Source organism: Astatotilapia calliptera, chromosome 9 (genome assembly GCF_964374335.1).
Source record: "Astatotilapia calliptera chromosome 9, fAstCal68.1, whole genome shotgun sequence".
NCBI classification, from domain to species: domain Eukaryota; kingdom Metazoa; phylum Chordata; class Actinopteri; order Cichliformes; family Cichlidae; genus Astatotilapia; species Astatotilapia calliptera.
The window spans coordinates 3795796-3813548 of NC_137430.1; the positions used below are offsets into that span (position 1 = coordinate 3795796).

General features: G+C 43.5%; 3 protein-coding genes across 8 annotated transcripts in view; 1 reads left to right on the forward strand and 2 right to left on the reverse strand.

Moving 5' to 3' along the window:
- On the forward strand, window positions 1-14997 carry ift74 (intraflagellar transport 74). 3 transcript variants are annotated; one of them, XM_026179691.2, is made up of 21 exons: window positions 2-22; window positions 101-175; window positions 928-1061; window positions 1541-1682; window positions 1769-1817; window positions 2053-2151; window positions 2294-2354; window positions 2647-2706; window positions 2801-2862; window positions 9882-10020; window positions 10121-10183; window positions 10268-10411; window positions 10956-10996; window positions 11078-11157; window positions 11235-11288; window positions 11762-11859; window positions 11932-12058; window positions 12196-12359; window positions 12515-12640; window positions 12764-12824; window positions 13097-14997. In XM_026179691.2, the coding sequence occupies exons 3-21, from the start codon at window positions 933-935 to the stop codon at window positions 13210-13212; spliced, it is 1815 nt and encodes a 604-aa protein (XP_026035476.1). In that variant the 5' UTR covers window positions 2-22; window positions 101-175; window positions 928-932; the 3' UTR covers window positions 13213-14997. The 3 variants fall into 3 exon arrangements, with proteins under 3 accessions (XP_080161987.1, XP_026035476.1, XP_080161988.1); XM_080305861.1 differs by lacking the exon at window positions 101-175 and having other exon boundaries at window positions 1-100; XM_080305862.1 differs by having other exon boundaries at window positions 10-175; window positions 12723-12824.
- LOC113029081 (leucine-rich repeat-containing protein 19) lies at window positions 2608-7971 on the reverse strand. 2 transcript variants are annotated; one of them, XM_026179693.2, is made up of 6 exons: window positions 7844-7971; window positions 6134-6489; window positions 5811-5922; window positions 5545-5632; window positions 4086-4292; window positions 2608-3987 (listed from the first exon to the last, which is right to left on the reverse strand). In XM_026179693.2, the coding sequence occupies exons 2-6, from the start codon at window positions 6478-6480 to the stop codon at window positions 3674-3676; spliced, it is 1068 nt and encodes a 355-aa protein (XP_026035478.1). In that variant the 5' UTR covers window positions 6481-6489; window positions 7844-7971; the 3' UTR covers window positions 2608-3673. The 2 variants fall into 2 exon arrangements, with proteins under 2 accessions (XP_026035478.1, XP_080161989.1); XM_080305863.1 differs by having other exon boundaries at window positions 5542-5632.
- zcchc2 (zinc finger, CCHC domain containing 2) overlaps window positions 14282-17753 on the reverse strand; it is a 19776-nt gene continuing 16304 nt past the window's right edge. For all 3 annotated transcript variants that reach the window (XM_026179367.2, XM_026179366.2, XM_026179365.2), the window contains exon 14: window positions 14282-17645. In XM_026179367.2, coding sequence (XP_026035152.1) covers window positions 17584-17645 — 62 coding nt within the window. In that variant the 3' untranslated portion in view covers window positions 14282-17583. The remainder of the gene's footprint in view (window positions 17646-17753) is intronic.

Sequence of the window (17753 nt, forward strand, 5' to 3'; positions counted from 1 at the left end):
GAAGAAGAAGATGGTTACTGGGGTAACGTCAACATCATCTCGAGCCGCTGACTTTCTCCCAGCTAGCGTTTCATTCTTTTTCGTTTATTTCTCTTTTCAGGTAAACCGCCGCACGCCTGCTTCGACTGGAAGTTATACAGGCGTATAAAACAGACCGCAGAGAGACCATTTTCAGGCAAGAAGCTGCGTTATCTCACGGCTAACGCCGGGACGTTTACCGAGGCTTCCGTAAACGAAGCTAAGCCAAAAAGTGTCAGCTAACAAGTTAGCAATAGCCGAACTAAGCTTCAAAATTGTAGGTTTTAACAGACTGCGCTGTCATAACGATGCACAGCTGCCGGTACAGCGATGCGGGTCAGTGTAATGTCAGTGCAGCGTAGATGCAGTGTTGGTGCACACGAAACAAATCATGTTTCTAAATCAAAGTAAACATGTGACATGTGTTATTATTTAGAGTTTGGTTTAATCACCCCGAGGAGCTTCTTCCCTCTTTTTAGCAGCGTGCACATCTTTATTTCCTTTACAAGCTCTGTGTTACTGTGAGGTACAAATCAGTCCCTTTATTGCCTTCAGCCTTTCGCTACCACTCCTAATCACGTGACCGCCTGATCTGTTGTGCTAGTAAAATCTAAAGTGTCAGTATATGAATCAACAGGCACCACAGGGTTAAAGGTTATTCTTTAGTGTCTTCAAGTGTGGCCCTTTTATTTCACCAACAAGCACCGAACTGTAACAGCATCTGGAAATGATGTGGTTACTGTTGCTCCAAGGCAACAGGAACAGTAACAGACTGAACTAAATTAAATAATACAATAAATTACAAAGTTAAAAATATAGGAAATAACATAAAATGGCTCAATCCAGCCAGCAGCTCCACGTGTCTGATTTGTTACTCAGTGTTCCTGTTTGTGTGTCCACGGGTTTTAGGCATCATGGCAAGCCAGCGGCCTCCATCCAGCATGGGCCGGCCGATGAGCCGCAGCGGATCTGTGGTCCCTGGTGCTGGGAGACCCCCTACAGCTATCCAGCCTCCTCCTACAGCTATGCGTGTTGCAACTGGGGTTAGCCATCAGCAGCATGGATATGCTGTAGCTTTGAGATATTATCAGTCTGAGTGTGTTATGTTCAGTCTGAAAATACAATTGTTTGCTGATTCTGTGTGTTTCTGCACGCCCAAGAAATGAGTGCCAGGTTTTACTGAGCCTACGTGTAACACTATAGACCAGTTTTGGCAAGAAAAAAGACCAAAAATAAAATGGACATTGTGCTTATGATGCATTTTCATTGCATCATGCTTCTTTTGTAATCTTGTGTGCAGTTATGAGTACAGACTCTGTTTTCCCCTCCCTACATGTGTGTTGTATCTAATATGAGAAAAAAGCTGAGTATGAGGTTTAGAGAGAGTAACATGGTTATTGTCAGATGTCCTTTAGATATCGTGATAATATTGTCACTGTGAATTCTTTCAGCTAAAATAATTTCAGAGTGAAAATGCAATTTTGTGACAGCCACAACTAAGGCACTGCATTTCCTCTTCCAGATGGTCCCAGGGACCAGTGCTCATCCAGGTTTGAGGGGTGGCATCCCCGTCACCACCCCCGGAGTCCTGACAGCACAGATCAAAGTGACTGAGAGGCCGGTCACCCAGCAGGGGCTCAGTGGGATGAAAACTGGCATGAAAGGTATGTTTTCTTCTTGGATATTTTTCTGATTGTGTTTAATATATAAATAAACCTGTGACCTCCCTCCCACATTTCCTTTACCAAAGGGCCTCAGAGACAGATTTTGGACAAGTCCTACTACTTGGGTCTTCTCAGGTAACACATACTCACTGGCATTAACAGTAACTACTTATGTCAAAGTAAAGGAGTGCACAAACCATAGGTCAGCTAGACCGCTTCACAAAAGATGCAAACATGCTGAGCACATTCACATTTCTTAGAGTTGGTCTTGAGTTAAAATGTATTTTCTATTTTCACCATAGATTCAAATGTGGTCTTTTTACGCTGCTCGTGAAAAATTCTATCGATGTGAAATTTGTTCTTCTGTCAGGAGTAAGATCAACGAGTTGACCACAGAGACCAGCAGACTGCACAAAGAGATTGAGAGCTACAACCAGGAGAACTCCGTCTATCTCTCTTATGAAAAGAGGTGGGTGGTGTTCTTCTTCTTCTTTTATGACCAAGTTTCTGTCTTCATTCCCGTCTTTAACAGTTATAGTTGAGTGAAAGATGAAATCCACTGAATCCAGATGAACTCTGTATAATGTCCCCGTGATGTGTGTCTGCTGCAGAGCTGAAGGCCTCGCTGCTGAGATTAAGGATATGCAAGGCCAGCTTGCTGACTACAATATGGTAAACAGCAACAATGTTGTTAAACACTGAAAGATTGTATCCCCTTTTTCACTGTGTTGTTGAGGAATGTCTAGCTTAAGCAGTCGGCCATGATGACTTAAAATAGACGATGTAAACTTCCCACTTCAGGGACAGTAATTATTTGATTGCAGGTGTTACGATGTTATGTTTGAGAGCAACTGCACGTTTAAAACCTTTATACTGGTGAGGTTGTGTTTTTAGTTTTCAGTGAATGCGTTAAACACTGGACTCGTTTTTACTTCACTTTTGTACATTTTTATTGTGTTTCCAGCTCGTGGACAAGCTCAACACCAACACAGAGATGGAGGAAATGATCAACGACTACAACATAGTAAGTAATCCATCAAAACAATATAAAAGGGTTTTTTCATGAACTGGAAATATAGGGGAAAATTCTCCCTTTAACTTTTTGATCTTGTGTTTAGTTGAAAGCCGAGAATGACAGCGAGGCAGAAAGCATCGATAACATCTTCACTGAGAGGAGAGAGTAAGTGCACGTGTTCTCATAAAGACACTTGTGTCTCCATTAGACAGTTTTATGTTCACAAATACACTTTAACGTATTTATTTTGTGAAGTATCATTTTCAGAATGAAGTACTAGGACATTATTTAATTTAGCCTGATGGCTAGTTTTCATGTGAGTCATAAAACATTTAAAAAGACTCAGATATGTGCAGGTATGAGACTTTTGAACACAAACACAACAGGAAACGACTGCTTGTTATGTAAAGATGAAGCAGCAGTGGAGTTTTCTTAATAAAAATAAATGCCGTGTAGATCCGTGAGCAAACAAACACGTGGAGTGTGTTTTATCTGAAACACTTGCAAACTGTTTTCAAACCACCGTAAATTGAGGTTTGTATAACGCTGCACATTGCTGCTGGTGTTGTCGAGTCATGAAGAGGTAAAAACTCTTGTAAACCATGTGACTTCATCGTTCTAGTGCCGTGCAAACAAGGATAAAGCTGTCGATCTAACTGGGCGCTCACACACTAACACTAATGGCTCAGATTACAGGAAGTGTTCTGTACTTGAATATTGTTCTTCTAGTGGTCAAAAAGTGGAGTTGGGGTTGTTGCAGACTCCTCGCAGCTGACAACAGTGTACTAATGGAAGTATCCGGGCAACAATGCAGGCCGTGGAGTTAAGATGTTGCAAAGAAACTCCTTCAGTGACCAACAGTACAGCTCTCACACAATGATTTTGTGACCCGTGAAATGATAATACTCAGCGGTGTTTATCAAACAGCAAGGTTGCCACTGAATGGATTGTATTTGCTTTCTTATCATCGTGCATGTCACTCTTCTCTCCTGATATATGGATCCTCAAAGTACTCCTGCTCCTCCTGCTCCTCGTCTATCTGTCTGTTCATTGGTTCAAAGCTGAATGTTTGATGGGTCGGGTGTCTTCCCGTCGCCGAGAACTCTGTTGACACAAAATCCTCGTCGCCCTCCTCGACTTCTTGTTGTAACTGCCGATGCCTGTAGTTGTGGAAGAGCTTGTACCAGGACGGCCCCTTGACGGCACACACGATGAGCATGGAGGTGGCCACTGCCAAGATTGCGACGGATGCTGTGAATTTCCACGTGTTGCCGAGCGCAGGAGTCGGGTCTAGTTTGGGTTTGAGGATGGAGACGGGGTTATAAGCTTGCATTTGTGCGTCCACATATTTAAGTGGAGAAAATGATCTGCAGCTCTCGATGTCGTACCTTTGCTGGTGCTGTTGTTCTGACCGGTTGACTGTGTGGTTGTCATAATAACTGATGGGCCCGACGTCTGTTGAGGGTGGACCGGTGTTTTTGGTTTCTGAGGGTCTGGAGTGACGCTGGGTAATAATGTGGAGTACAGTGCTGCAGCATTAAGAAGATCTCGTCCAGCCTGCTCTGCTGGAGATGCACAGATGACCTGTGGTCCTCCTGCAGCCACACACCATTTCCTTCAGTACATGCTCTTTAAGTTACTAAAGTTAGAGAACAGTTTCTTCACATAGAAAGGGATTTTAAACACTGGCCTCATTATCTCTCTATACTACACTCCTACTTGTCTCTACTTGTACTTGTTTTCATTCAAAGTAGTGTTTTTGGCTTTAATACTGGGATAAATCTTTAAGAATGATGTGAAAATAATGTAGTTCACTGATTGATCCAAGAGAATCACTGAAATCTGCAACATGGGACATATGATTTAATAATCAAGCTACCAACATTTTCCTTTAAGTAACCAGACCATCGCTCAGTTTCCCCAGTAGACATTTTTGGCTCACTAAGGCAGAGCATTCAACTCTATATGGGAACCAGGTTGTATATGGTGGGTGCTCTCCTGCATATATGCTGCTCTTTTTATGGTACGGCTTTATGGTAACCATCACCAAAGTGTCACCACATCACCTGTCTGCAGTTTAAAAGGAAGCAGACAAAAGCACCGGGTGTTCTTATGTGTTGATCAGCAGTGTGAGCTTTAGGTTCTTTAGGTAATTCTGGCTTCCAGTAACATCAGTTGCCAAAAATCTTTCAAATAAGGTTCAAATAAAACCTCCATACCAGCCGTGCGAGTCTCTTACATGGCTCATAGATTGTAAGTAAAAATGTGCCACTGCAGATTCAAGCAAGATACTCCGTGTCTACTAAAATTCCTTCAAATAAAGATCCACTGCTCAAAGAAAGTTCAGGAACACTTTGAACACATACTGGTCTCAGTGGGGGGAAAGCCATGCTGGATACTGATATGGACCGGGGAATGTTTTAGGAACGAAAAGATGGGAATGAAAATGATCAACCTAGAGAGGGCCGAATTCAAAGACACAACACAAATAAAAGTGAAGCAATGATGCAGCCAGTCTGTTGTCCCGATCCCTGATATCAGGCAGGTGCCGTTGCCTAGCCTGTAGACATCTGTGTGTCCCCCCATAGATATGCCTCCCCAGACCATTCCTGACCCACCACCAATCTGGTCATGCCGAACGATGTTACAGGCAGCATAACGTTCTCTACAGCTGCTCCTGACCCTTTCACATGTGTCATGTGTCCTCAGCACACTCATGAACTGTGTTTGTGTTCCTTTCTTTTTTTGAGCAGTGTTTATAGTTTTCAAACTGCTGTAATTGACTCATTAGCTCCCAGAAAGGGTCACAGGTCAGCCAACATTTAAAACTGTGATGAAAACTACTACCCATGGTAACATTTGCTGCATCGATCTGTCCAATGATGGTCAGCAGTGGACAGGAACAATTCCAGGGGTTTCCCTGTAGGTTCAGTACCTGATGGGACCAGACAGAGCGAGGTAAATGAAATAATAACACATCCTGTACAGGAAACACTTACATGTGCAGCCCTAAATCCCCATACACATGCATGCATTTCTTTATGCATGTCATGTCTAGATTAGTTCTAACTAAACTCTAAGTTAGCAGATTCTTTTTGAAATGCTCGTTTTACCTGTAACTTGTTCAGCCCACTGATCAGCTGTGCAGGGAGGCTTGTTAGCAAGTTGTGGGTCAGGTCCAACTCTGTCAGGACCTCCAGGTCACTGAAAGCCTGAGGGTGAAGGCTACAAAAACAGCACAGCAGAATTATATTACACTTGATTACATACCACACTGTACTTGGATATATTACTAACATGCAACAGTAGTAAGTTTTAACAAGTATGCACCAATATCAAAATCAAACCAGTTTAATGGTTGGTGTTTAACACACAGTATACTTAAAGCAGCTAATTAGCATTTAGCTAGAAGTTAGACTTTTGCTAGCCTACTGACCTGCTGATGTTGTTTCTGGCGAGAGACAGCACTCTGAGGTTTGGTACCACAGAGAAGTATTTGGCTGGAATAGCAGTGATCCAGTTAGCATCCAAGTGAAGCTCTACCAGGCTGGGATAGCTAGCTAGTGCTTGTTGGTCCGTGTCATTCAGAGTAATTAGGTTCCCTTCAATCATCAGTTTGGTAACATTTACATTTTCAGAGTTTTCAGGGATGACTTGAAGATGTTTGTTGGTGAAGTTTGCTGTCAGCTGATGGGTGGAACAGGAACAATTCACTGTCTCATTATTTTTCACGAGCCCTACAGTGAGCCACAGCAGGAGGAGAGGCTGCCAGCACCTCTCCATCACACCACACTGAAAGGAAATGCATACAAAGTCCTGTAACCAACACGTGACAGAGAAAACACGCTCATTCCTTAACAAAACCAGTAATTAATTCATTTTTTGCCTGGTAGAATTCAGCTTTTTGATTGAAAAAGCATTACTACGGCACAGATATCGACGGTTGCAAATTATGTAGTTGGACTAAAATAATCTGACTAACATCAACTCCATTTATACACAAGGTTTGCATAAGTTACAGTTATTTAGCCTGTCAGTAAAATGTATTTTCTGAAATACATGTTTAGCTCCTCCCCCTTTAAGCCAGCGTTCTTTGGATTGGCTGTGCCTCTTAAAAACAAGGTTGCGTGACACGGTAGCACCTGAAGACCACAAAGAGGTGAAAAATCTCAGTGTATGCTGTGAAAAGTGTGAGACAAGATTTTGTAAATAAGTATTGGCCAATGTTTACACTAAGCACAGCATGTCATGAGGACAAATACTCACAAATACTACGAGTGATACAAAGTGCCGTAAATGTGTATTCTAATGGCCAGCAGGGGGTGCTGCAGAAAGTCTAATATATGGCGACAGTAAAACAGTGCTTGGGTCTCTTGATCACTGACCTTATTATCACTTTCACGATAAGCTGATGGTCTCAGTTTCACGTGAAAACAAAACTACACTGATTTTTCAATGATGGCCCCTTAGAATCAAAAAGCAGGATAAAACTTTACCACAACGTCCGTGTGTGCCTGTTACCAAACAGCAGCATGGTGACAGCTTGAGGCTTTACAACATTTTGTTTAAAGTGTTTGATTCAAACAGCAGGTAGGCGGAGCGCAGCTCGCTGACATGACTGTACCTGTTCTCACTGACATCACAAAGAGCAGAAGGAAAAAAAACTGTTCAGAATCTGATGAAAATACCCTTTAGAGTCGGGAGCTATTAAGCCATCTAACCTGAGGATAAAAACATTACCCATCATTGCACGTCATGTTCCTCTTTAAATATACGACTCAGCGTTGGACTCCATTAACAGAAAACATTATGCCCTCATATTTCTATGTGAATTCTTTGTATGTGCAGTGAACTGAGAAATCGGGCACTTTGCAGCATAAGCCCGAGGTCAGAGTACAGTAGAGATAAAGCACCATGTTAGGGAGTGAGTGCACACTGATGCTGGAGTGTCTTTTTCACGTCTTACAGAGAAAAGAAACTTCAGCGCATGTTCTCCTTTAAAGGACACGTGTAGAAACGTGTCTGCTGCCTAACCTCGCACTTCTGCATCTCACAATCACAATTCCTGTCTGGTTTTCACACTGTTTCTCTTTATACTTGTTGTGTAATCATCTTTTACTAATGAAAAGTAGCAGAAGAATCTTACCTGTTCTTCTACACGCACTAAGGTGAACCTTTAGTCCTCTGTTACTCTCACGCAGTCAGCGTACGAGTGACCTTTGTTCCTTGTAAAACAAGTGTGCACTCTGTGCTAACTGTTTATGATTGATCAAGTTGGTCCTCCCATCTTTGCTGTCTTCCTTCTTCTGCCTACAAGTATCTCTTAGGTTACTGTTGGAAATGGCTCATCTAAATATATATGTGAACTAGTTCAAGGTATAATTCTGCAAATGACTGAATATGATTAATGACAAGCATTTTAGTTCTTTTAATGACCTCTTCTTACGGAGAGATGACGGCTGAATGGAAAAGAAAGCATAAAGTAAGGAGAAGAGTGTGAAAGATCAGACGGAGAAAAGAAAAAGTGGATGAAAAGCAGGTAGAAGATGAAAGAGGCCAGTGTTGCTGCTTCTTCGTCTCAGCAAACATACCTGTGCGCCTGTGTGGACACGGCAAACCCAAGTGCGTGTACTCTCACTCTTGATATTGTAAAATGTTTCAGCAACATTTGCAAACTATTGTAAACATTGTAATGATTAATAGTACTGTGAAAGTGAGCAGGCACACCAGCAGCAGCAGACTGGGTTACATACAGCTGAACAAGAATTCCCACATTCCTACTCTTCCATTGAAGTTCTGCTGGAGGTTTCTTCCTGTTAAAAGGGAGTTTTTCCTTCCCACTGTCGCCAAAGTGCTGCTCATAGGGGGTCATATGATTGTTGGGTTTTTCTCTGTATCTATGAAGCGCCTTGAGGCGACTTTTGTTGTGATTTGGCGCTATATAAATAAAATTGAATTGAATTGAAGTAGAGACTGATGTAAATGTGATGGAGCTGCATTGCAGCCCGACTGCACCGTCTCTGGGAAAGTCGGGTTTCAGCACAGAGGAGGGAATGTTGAGACTGGAGGAGCTGATCTACATCACAGGGGTCAGGTTCAAGTGTAACCGTATGATGTGACTATTCAAGAGTTTGGTGCTGTAGTCTTCCTCCACCAGTCCCAGAGCAGGGGTGTCAAACATAAGGCCCATGGGCCAGGATCAGCCCTCCAAAGTCTTCAGTCTGGCCCACTGTGGAAAATGTGAAGGAGGGCATAAATCTTCTACGGTGAGGACGTGCTCCATGACCACGTACTGTACCAAAGTAAATAAGTCGTAGATAAAGCAATAAACGGCAGAAAGTTCCTCGTTTTTCACTGGCTGCTATAGAAATGTATCATTCTTATGTTCGATTCACCAGAAACAGAAACAGAAAGGACAAAAATGTTCATTGTTGAATTACAGGACAGTCTGCACAACACAGAACCCAATTTAACTTATTTATGGTTTAGCTCAGTGGGATGATCAGGAGGTCATACGCCGTGTGGCCGGAGAGCGGTAGGCCCGGGTTTGAGTCCGAGCCGCACTAAGCTGCATGTCTCCCCCCCACACACACACACTCATGTCTCTATGGAATAAGGGCTGAAAAGGCCCCAAAATTAAAAAGAAAGCTTATTTGTTTCTTACAGTTTAAGTGCAAAGACACTGAGATGTATTATTGAATTGCATTTGTGTTTTTATGTTAAAATATCTCAGAGAAAGAGGCGTTTCACTGATGCGGCCGGCTTCACATCATAGTTATGCTTCAGTCCTGTGATGTAGCTGAGCAGGAAACAGGAGGAAGCTTTGACCACCGCTGCTTGATTCTGTCTCCGTTTGTCGTTGGTTGGTGTAGTAAAGAATGAAAATTAATTTAAGAAACAACAACAGTTTTTTAGGTTCTTCGTCTGCTTTGCCTTATTTTTCATGTGGAACGTTTTGCTTGTGCAGTGTTCAGTCAGGGCCTCCGTAGACTCAGAGGAACCCGAGGAGGTGGGTTGCAAAGCAGCTTGTGCATGTGCCACAACTTAAGCAGCTTAGATAGCCTGACCCGATGTCAGCTGATGTGTAGAAGCATGTCAGCTGATGTGGGCTGTTATTGAACTGTATACTCTTTGGCTTCCTTTATCTGTCTGCGTGCACTCTGTCCACTCTGTTTGCTCTGCAGGAGAGAGGAGGCAATCAGGGCCATCGAGGAGGAGATCAGGAGAGAGAGGCGCGTTGCTGATGAAGTCGTCCAAGCAATGCCGGCAGCAAAGCAAGAGAAATATTTCACCATGACAACCACTAATGAGGAACTGCTGCAGGTGAAGCTGTAGTTGTTATGGGGAAAGAGGAGATTGGTTCATGTCAGGCATGATGAAATCTCACTCTGGCAAGTACTCAGCTGATTCTTTTGTTTTGCAGGAGCTGACTGTTCTCCAGGAGGAGCTGGACGTGCTAATAACGAGGAAGGAGGACTATGAAGCAGTGAGTCGGGTGGAGGGGGCGGTGTGAGCGAGGTGGAGGAACAGCATGGCTGCGGGTGTTTTACGTGAACGAACCTCGTTGCAGGAGCTGTCCCACTCTCAGATAAAGCAGGAGATGGTTCGGCTTCATGAGACCTTGTCAGCGCTGGAGGCCAAACGAGACACGATGGAGGCGGAGCAGAAGAGCCTGGGTTCACCCCAGGAAGAGAGAGAGAAGTTATTTAAGCAGGTGTGCGCGCTGGTCATTGCTACATCAGAGGACGGGAGGGATTTGATGAAATATCACAGAAACTTTTACAAACAGGAAATAGATTTGTTTGTGTTCCTGAAACGGGCTTTTACAAGGATATCACATGAATTCAGTTTCAGTCTGGTTGAGTAGTTTTAGTCATGTTGAGGAATTCGGTTCCTCAGCGTTCACTGCCTCCACACATTCAGGGTCTGCACCGGCAAAAACCCTCTTTCAGCATTAAAAAGCAACTATAGCTGCGACATTTGGGTCCTGGTACTTTATTTTGTTCTCTGATGTTCTCTGGTTAAGTAAACTTAATAACACTGAAGTTTAGATGATCTAATGCTAACCCAGGCTACTGTGGTAATGTGCAGTAGGGCTGTTCTTCATCCTAAACGTGTGCATTGATTCAGAGAGTCAACAGCACCATCATGTGGTCAAACTGATGAATGGCTTGTAAACAGCAGTGAGCAGAGCTCCTGAAGCTTGATGTTAGCAGACGTGAAAAACCAAAGACTGAAGCTGTGCTTCTGTTCTCCAGGTGAAAGAGGACAACCAGGAAATTGCCAGCATGGAGAGGCAGTATGTACTCATTACAAGTACTTAGATACTCGTCACTTCTGTGTGTGCGTGTAAGAATATGTGTATATTGTGTGTACTCAGGCTTACGGAGATACGGGACAGGAGAAGACAAATCACAGAGGAGATCCGACACCTGGAGCAGGACTCAGAAGCAGCTCAGGGTAACCCACAGGATGAAGGTGGACTCTAAACCTGAATCACCTTTGATGTGATTTCAATATTCTGAACATTCCTACAGGCGAATGTCAACAAAAATACAAAGAGCTGAAGAGGAAGGAAGAGGAGATCAACCGTGAGTCCCAGTCGAACCGAACACGTGTGACATAGGCAGCATAGTCGAGCTCATTTAAAGTTAAGGTGTTTCGAGAACATTTCTTACATACTGTGTCCGTTTATTGCAAAAGAAAAAAATGAACACATACAACAGTTAACGGAGCGACTGAGAGGAGACGGTCAGTCGGTCAGCGTCACAGGCGACTGACAGACACACAAACTGCATCTTGATGTCTTGGACTGTGGGGCAGAGTAGTTGAGCAGATGCAGGCTGACAGGCATGTATTTGTTCATCTGTTTAATCAACACTGATGATCCCACATTTGGGAATGTGGGGGCTGATGCAAACACTGCATGTGAAAGCATGAAGCCTAATTGATGACAGTTAGGAGTCACCAAAACACAGTAGTTTGATTTCCACTGTCAGGAGGAACTAGAGGGAACCTACTGTCTACTAGCAGCGCATGGATATAACCTCTGTCCTCTTCTCAGGGTTCCTCGAGTCATTTGAGGAGTCCAGGGCTCAGGAGGAGGAGAGACTAAAGCAGGGCCAGGAGAACATTGTCTCACTCCTGGAGCACTGCAGCAGGGTGAGGAGCACTGATGAAATGGGAGGACAAACACAGCGTGGTCCACTGCACTAACTGTGCATGTCTTTGTAGAACATGTTGCGGCTCCGTCAGGTGGATACAGTGACAGCCAGTGAGCTGAGGGACATGCAGGAAGTGCTGGTAAGCAAGGAGACCGAGGTGGTCCAGTCAGAGAGCACCGCTAGAGGACTGACGACAGGTGGGTGACACGCACACAGTCGGGTTTCCCTCACTTCTAAAGAGATCACATTAATTTATTTCTAACCTTAAAGTCTGGAACATTTACGTCCCGACAACACGAGCACTGAACAAAGCCCCTTCTCTGCCCCTGCACAGAGTCCCAGCGCCTGCAGCAGGACCTGGAGAAGGTGCAGCAGCTGGAGGGGAAGATCACAGGTGAGCTGAGCACCCTGCAGGAGCGTGTCAGCACCATGCAGTCTGAGCTGCATACCTACAGGGACCTGGACACCCTCAGGCTCACAGCTGAGGAGAGGAAGAAGGTAACTGCAAACTCTTTGTGCTGAAGGTCTCTTCCTGTTAAAAGGGAGTTCTTTCTCACCACTGTCCCCGAGAGCTTCCATACTGGAGATCAATAATGGAGCTCCGTTTTAAAAAATGAACTGACTATACTTTGTTTTCTCTCCTTGTGCTGCAGAGGCTGCAGGAGGAGCAGGTGTCGCTGACTCAGCGTCGAGATGCATTTGGACAGCTGCTGGAGGAGATGAACCAGAAACATGAAGCCCTGAAGACCAGACTGCAGGAAAATGAGACTCATGCTCAGGTTAGTCGTGTTTTGGTACACAGGAAACAGACTGAATCTTCTGACTCAGCTCGCTCCTCACCACCTGCCTTCCCGTCTTCAGCTCACAGCAGTCTTGTGTTACTTTATGTGTCTGAACGTTAGCTGGCTAACCTGGAGAGGAAATGGCAGCACCTGGAGCAGAACAACTTTGTGATGAAAGAATGTATCCTTTAGAAATATGACGTATGAATTCATCCACACTAGAAGCCCTCTATTCAGTCTCCAGCATCCAGAGAAAGTGAGATTTTTAAACACTGGGACCAGTTCTTTACAGCTTTGGTAGCTTTTGGAGGTAATTAAAGGAGCAGTACTTGTCAGATGTGTGCATACATTTAATTTTATTTTCCAGCTCTCGGTTTGTGTCTTCTATAAACCTCTGGTCTCTGAGACACCAGGTCTGTGAGCTCAGTGATTTTTCCTTAACTGCAGCGTCAGTCATCGCCTCCAAATCCCAGGAGAGCGACTACGCCTCAGTTGCCAAGAGCGTCTCCCAGCAGGTGGCCGATTACAACAAGAGCCTCATAGAGCTGCTGCAGAACAACATGAGTTAAAAACAAAAGGCTTTATTCATTTGGTTCCAGGTGACGCTTTCTGACAGGCTCATGGTCATTAAAAGCAAAATGTGTTGAGTGTTTATACCCAAATAGCTTCTCAGTCATTCAAAGGCAGAGATTGTGCTGCATTCTGACAGCAGCTTCAAGTAGAGATGTAAATGTAAAACGGTGAGCTAATTTAAATGTTTCATAGGTACTGTCTGTTTATTGCAAAAGAAAGAAATAAACATACTACAATTAACTGAGAGACGGAGACATACAGATGCATCAGTTAAACGAACGTACATGTCTAATGCATCATGGGAATCCCCGGCAGCCTGCGTCTATTGCAGCATAACTAAGGGAGGATTCAGGGTCACCTGGTCCAGCCCTAACTATATGCTTTAGCAAAAAGGAAAGTTTGAAGCCTAATCTTGAAAGTAGAGATAGTGTCTGTCTCCTGAATCCAAACTGGAAGCTGGTTCCACAGAAGAGGGGCCTGAAAACTGAAGGCTCTGCCTCCCATTCTACTTTTAAATACTCTAGGAACAACAAGTAGGCCTGCAGAGCGAGAGCGAAGTGCTCTAATAGGGTGATATGGTACTACAAGGTCGTTAAGACTGTATATAAAAGATGGGCATAGTTTCCAGGTCTAGAAATTGAATGTATAGAAGTGTTTAGGCGTTCCCTGTGCCTGATTTGGCACCGTTCCTTCCTGATGAATCCCAAAAGTAATTTGTGCCGCTAGCTGGAATCAAACCAGCAACTTTTTGCTTACCAACTAAAGCTTCTTAAAGACAACAGTCCACCTTTAGTTAGCCTGCTAGCATTCACTGCTACTTTCAAACTATCGAGCTAGTTAGCTGTACAGAAGCTAAAATGTTGACAAAGCTGTATGTTTAACCACAAAGAGACTGATTGCAGATGTCAGGGTAATCTCGTCTTGTCACAGTAAAAGCTGGAGTTGATCTTGATAATATCTGGTTTTCATGGCTGGTCGTTTACCCAACCAGGAATCTAAACGGTGCATCTTAATGTGCACAGCAAAATACAGGCTGCAGCCAAATCTAAAGGACAGACGGACACGTTTTATTTTTATTTATTGCTTTTAATTACAGAAAAAAAACAGGAACAATTTGCATAAAATCCAAATTCCACTCTAGAAATATTTGACCTTTCTGGTGTGCAGATATCAAAGAGTACAGTAAACATTGATGAACAGTACAGCATTTTTCTAACCATTCAAAGGTCAATAAAATGAAACTTGGGTTTATTTGGTGTCCTCAGTATGTACACACATGAATCCCCTCTTCTTCATCCACATCTTCTCACTGCTTGTGATCCAGAGCAGTGGGATCGTCAAGCCTTGAATGAAAAGGAAGAACTTCAAAGGGAAACATGAATAAAGCCCATCTACAGTTTTTTGTTTTTGTGCATCTCTTCAGCAGTTTTACATGAAATATCTTGTCGTCGCCACCACTTGCTTCTCTTGTCACCCAATTTAAAACATCGGGGGGGGGGAGGATCCAAACATGTATGCATAGATCAACTAATGCACTGACAGCAGGCTGAGCAATGATGGAGGACAGACGCGGCACAAAAACAAGCACCATATCCACAAAGCTCTGAAAACAACCACTGAACAGCCTGAGTGCATCAAATGGCGACCAGAAACGTCAGCGTCTTCATTAATAAATAAAACAATCCTACATTTGTGTTAGCGACGAGTGTTCTCGAACTGATCTCATTTATTTTGTACTGACAACTTAATTGCTTAAATAAATGTTACATATGGAACCCAAAGAAGAGGTGGGAATTATGTTTTTGTCAAACTGCATTTAAAATTCTAATATTAAAATGTGTCAAAGCAAGCTCATCACCCGCTTTCAACTATAGCCAGCTAGCTGCTTGGAGCAAGAACAGCAATGGTGCTGAAGACATTCAATGTGGGAACAGCCTCCTCTGATTATTTATAACCAAGTTTGTTTTACAAGGCAACTCGTGCTGCTCAGTTAAGCTGCCAAGCTTCTGAATGGCTGCTCAAAAGGCTTCAGACGTCACTGGTTAATAAGCTAATGTTAGCTAAACAGAAAACTAGATTATAACCTTATCCAAGTCGTTAGCGCTGCGAAGGAATATTACACTAGCAGCTAGATTCAGCATTAGTTACTCTAAGCTGTGCTGACTGACTAATGTGGGCAGCAGTTTGCTTGGAACAGTAAAGACTGATGTGAAAAGTGAAGCCAGTGCCTTAAACGTGCAGTATTATTCTCAGTGGCCATCAGGGGGCGACCACTATGGTTATCGAGTTGTGACGTGTCACCGACAGGTCATCAAGCCGTGTCACAGATTCTCCTCACCTGCCAGTTTGAGGCCCGGTAACAAACATCACTAACCAGTGGGTGATATCACAGTGGGTGGGCCCATTGTGTACACCGTCTATGCCACAGGGTTGTAGTGGCATAGTTGTAGTTATCAGCTAAAACATAAGGGAACAGCGACAGACAAACTCCATTATAAACTAAAAACAGATTAGAAAAATCTTAGATCCTCCTTAAAAACTTAACATTGGGTTATGAATTAAGCCACCTTTAATTACACTTATATTCTACATGATCAACAATTAATTGATGTACTCTCAACCACTTTGGGGCTCCATATTCACACCTTGCCTTCTTTAATCTGTGTCACAAAAACCTCAAGAGAATATTTATCGCTTTAAATCTGCTGTTCTGCTTTTCCACATCAAAATAACTCTAAAGTCCACCTTAAAATATTCAGAAATCAAAACTGTAGATCTTTTCAATTGATTCAGTTGAATCCAGAAAGTGTCAGGTGTCTGTGACAGCGTTGAGTTCAGCCTGTAACTGTCAGAGGCTGGACCCACCCAGTCTGCGCTCTACAAGTCAGTTTCCATGTTACAGCTTCTGCCCACAGCACGAGCGCTTCGTGGGAACGCTGTATGACACTTTGCCATTTAGTAGATCAAATTAAAGGCTAACTTTGGTTGAAAGAAGACGAGTTTTGCCTTTCAAACACTCCTATGATAATATGTCTGGAGCTTCCCGGATCGATGACGATTCCAACAGGCCAAACTATCAAACTGGACCCACCTCAGACCAGTAGTTGCTGTAAATACACCGGCCCAGGTAACGCTGGAGGAGGGGCCCGAGGCAACACTTCTGCTGCTCGACCATGTTTGGGCAACACAGGGTAGCTAAAGTTGGCCAAACGTGAACATGGTTACAGCAGAGAAAAGGATGTTTCCCAACAATGCAAGTGGCCTAAACTTTAATACTAATTAATGCAAAATGTTGGAGGGGGCTTGGATATGAAGTAAACTGAACACGTTTGCCTTTCTGACACGACGAGCCAGCACGTCTCAGTTTGATGCACACTCCGAGCATGGATGCTAAAAGGAAACAGCTACTAAGGTTTAAGAGAAAAATAAATAAATCAGAGCAACATGTTGAGGACCAAACGTGCTGCCTGGAACAGAACTGGTCTGACTCATTACCTGGAATCTCAGTTTTATTTCTACAGTATGTCGCTTCAACTTTTTCCACTGTTAGCCATCAAAATTGGTTCTACACCTGAAACGACGTTTTACACAAAATGCTGATCAGTTGGCCAATTCATGCAGATTTCAAATGAACACCAATAAAATGTTTACGTGAACGTGTATCCGGTGCACAATGTTGTAGTGGCTCCTGTTTCTCTATAGTGCATCTGACCAAAAAAAAGAACTTTTAAAAAATGGAAAACAATAAGAAAATTAAATTACAAAGCAGCAGCAATTACCCTTCAACTAAAAACACACCAAGTGGCAAAAATGCGTGAGATCCGTCCACTCTGAATCAGCTTCCTCTTTAAACATACATTCAAAAACCTTACAGCAAAATTGAAAACAAAATCCATCTTTGATTCGTAGTCTTTGAAAACTGCTGTACAATAAAATCGTGAACAGTTAAGAAAAGGCATAAATACGCTCTTACAAAGAAGTGTTTAAGAAGCTCCCAGTCGAGACCGAAGGCTCCGCTTAATGTTAAAACTAAATATCCTCAAAATAGCTTTCACTTCCTAAGAATTAATAAGTTAATCATTTCCAACCCTCAGTGCAAAAATATCAAAAACCAACTGAAAGGGGGTGGGGCTTCGAGTCACATGGACAGTTTGCGTGTGCAATGAGTAATCCCCACGGGATGAAGGTTTCTTCCAGGCACGAGTACTCGGGCTTTGTCCACGGAGCCCTTGGCAGGTCGGTCCTGTTCAGAGGATGCGGTGGCGAACACAGAAGCTTGATCACGCTGCTCACAAACAGCTCCCAGGGAAGAGGCTGCCGCCATGGAAACGAGGTCGCAGGAACTTCCTCCATCATCCTCGTGTTCTTCAGTCAGCGTTGTCAGGGCCGTCTGAGATGTGGGACGGTGCGTACTTTAACCGGAACCCACCTGTGACACACAAACGCACAAACATCAGCTCGCAGTGGTTCATCACAGCACGACTACATGACACCAACAGTGTTCAGTGATGCCGAGCGTGTTTGCTGAAGAACAAAC

Bases quoted from the DNA above. Each gene is read 5' to 3' on its own strand.
- ift74 (XM_080305861.1), top strand. From the start codon at position 933: ATGGCAAGCCAGCGGCCTCCATCCAGCATGGGCCGGCCGATGAGCCGC. The intron at 1,683-1,768 runs GTATGTTTTCTT...CCTTTACCAAAG, and splicing joins GATGAAAACTGGCATGAAAG to GGCCTCAGAGACAGATTTTG. The intron at 12,360-12,514 runs GTAACTGCAAAC...CTTGTGCTGCAG, and splicing joins CAGCTGAGGAGAGGAAGAAG to AGGCTGCAGGAGGAGCAGGT.
- LOC113029081 (XM_080305863.1), bottom strand. From the start codon at position 6,480: ATGGAGAGGTGCTGGCAGCCTCTCCTCCTGCTGTGGCTCACTGTAGGG. The intron at 5,633-5,810 runs GTAAAACGAGCA...TGGTCCCATCAG, and splicing joins GTGGGCTGAACAAGTTACAG to GTACTGAACCTACAGGGAAA. The intron at 4,293-5,541 runs GTAGTTTTCATC...GTGTGGCTGCAG, and splicing joins AGCAAATGTTACCATGGGTA to GAGGACCACAGGTCATCTGT.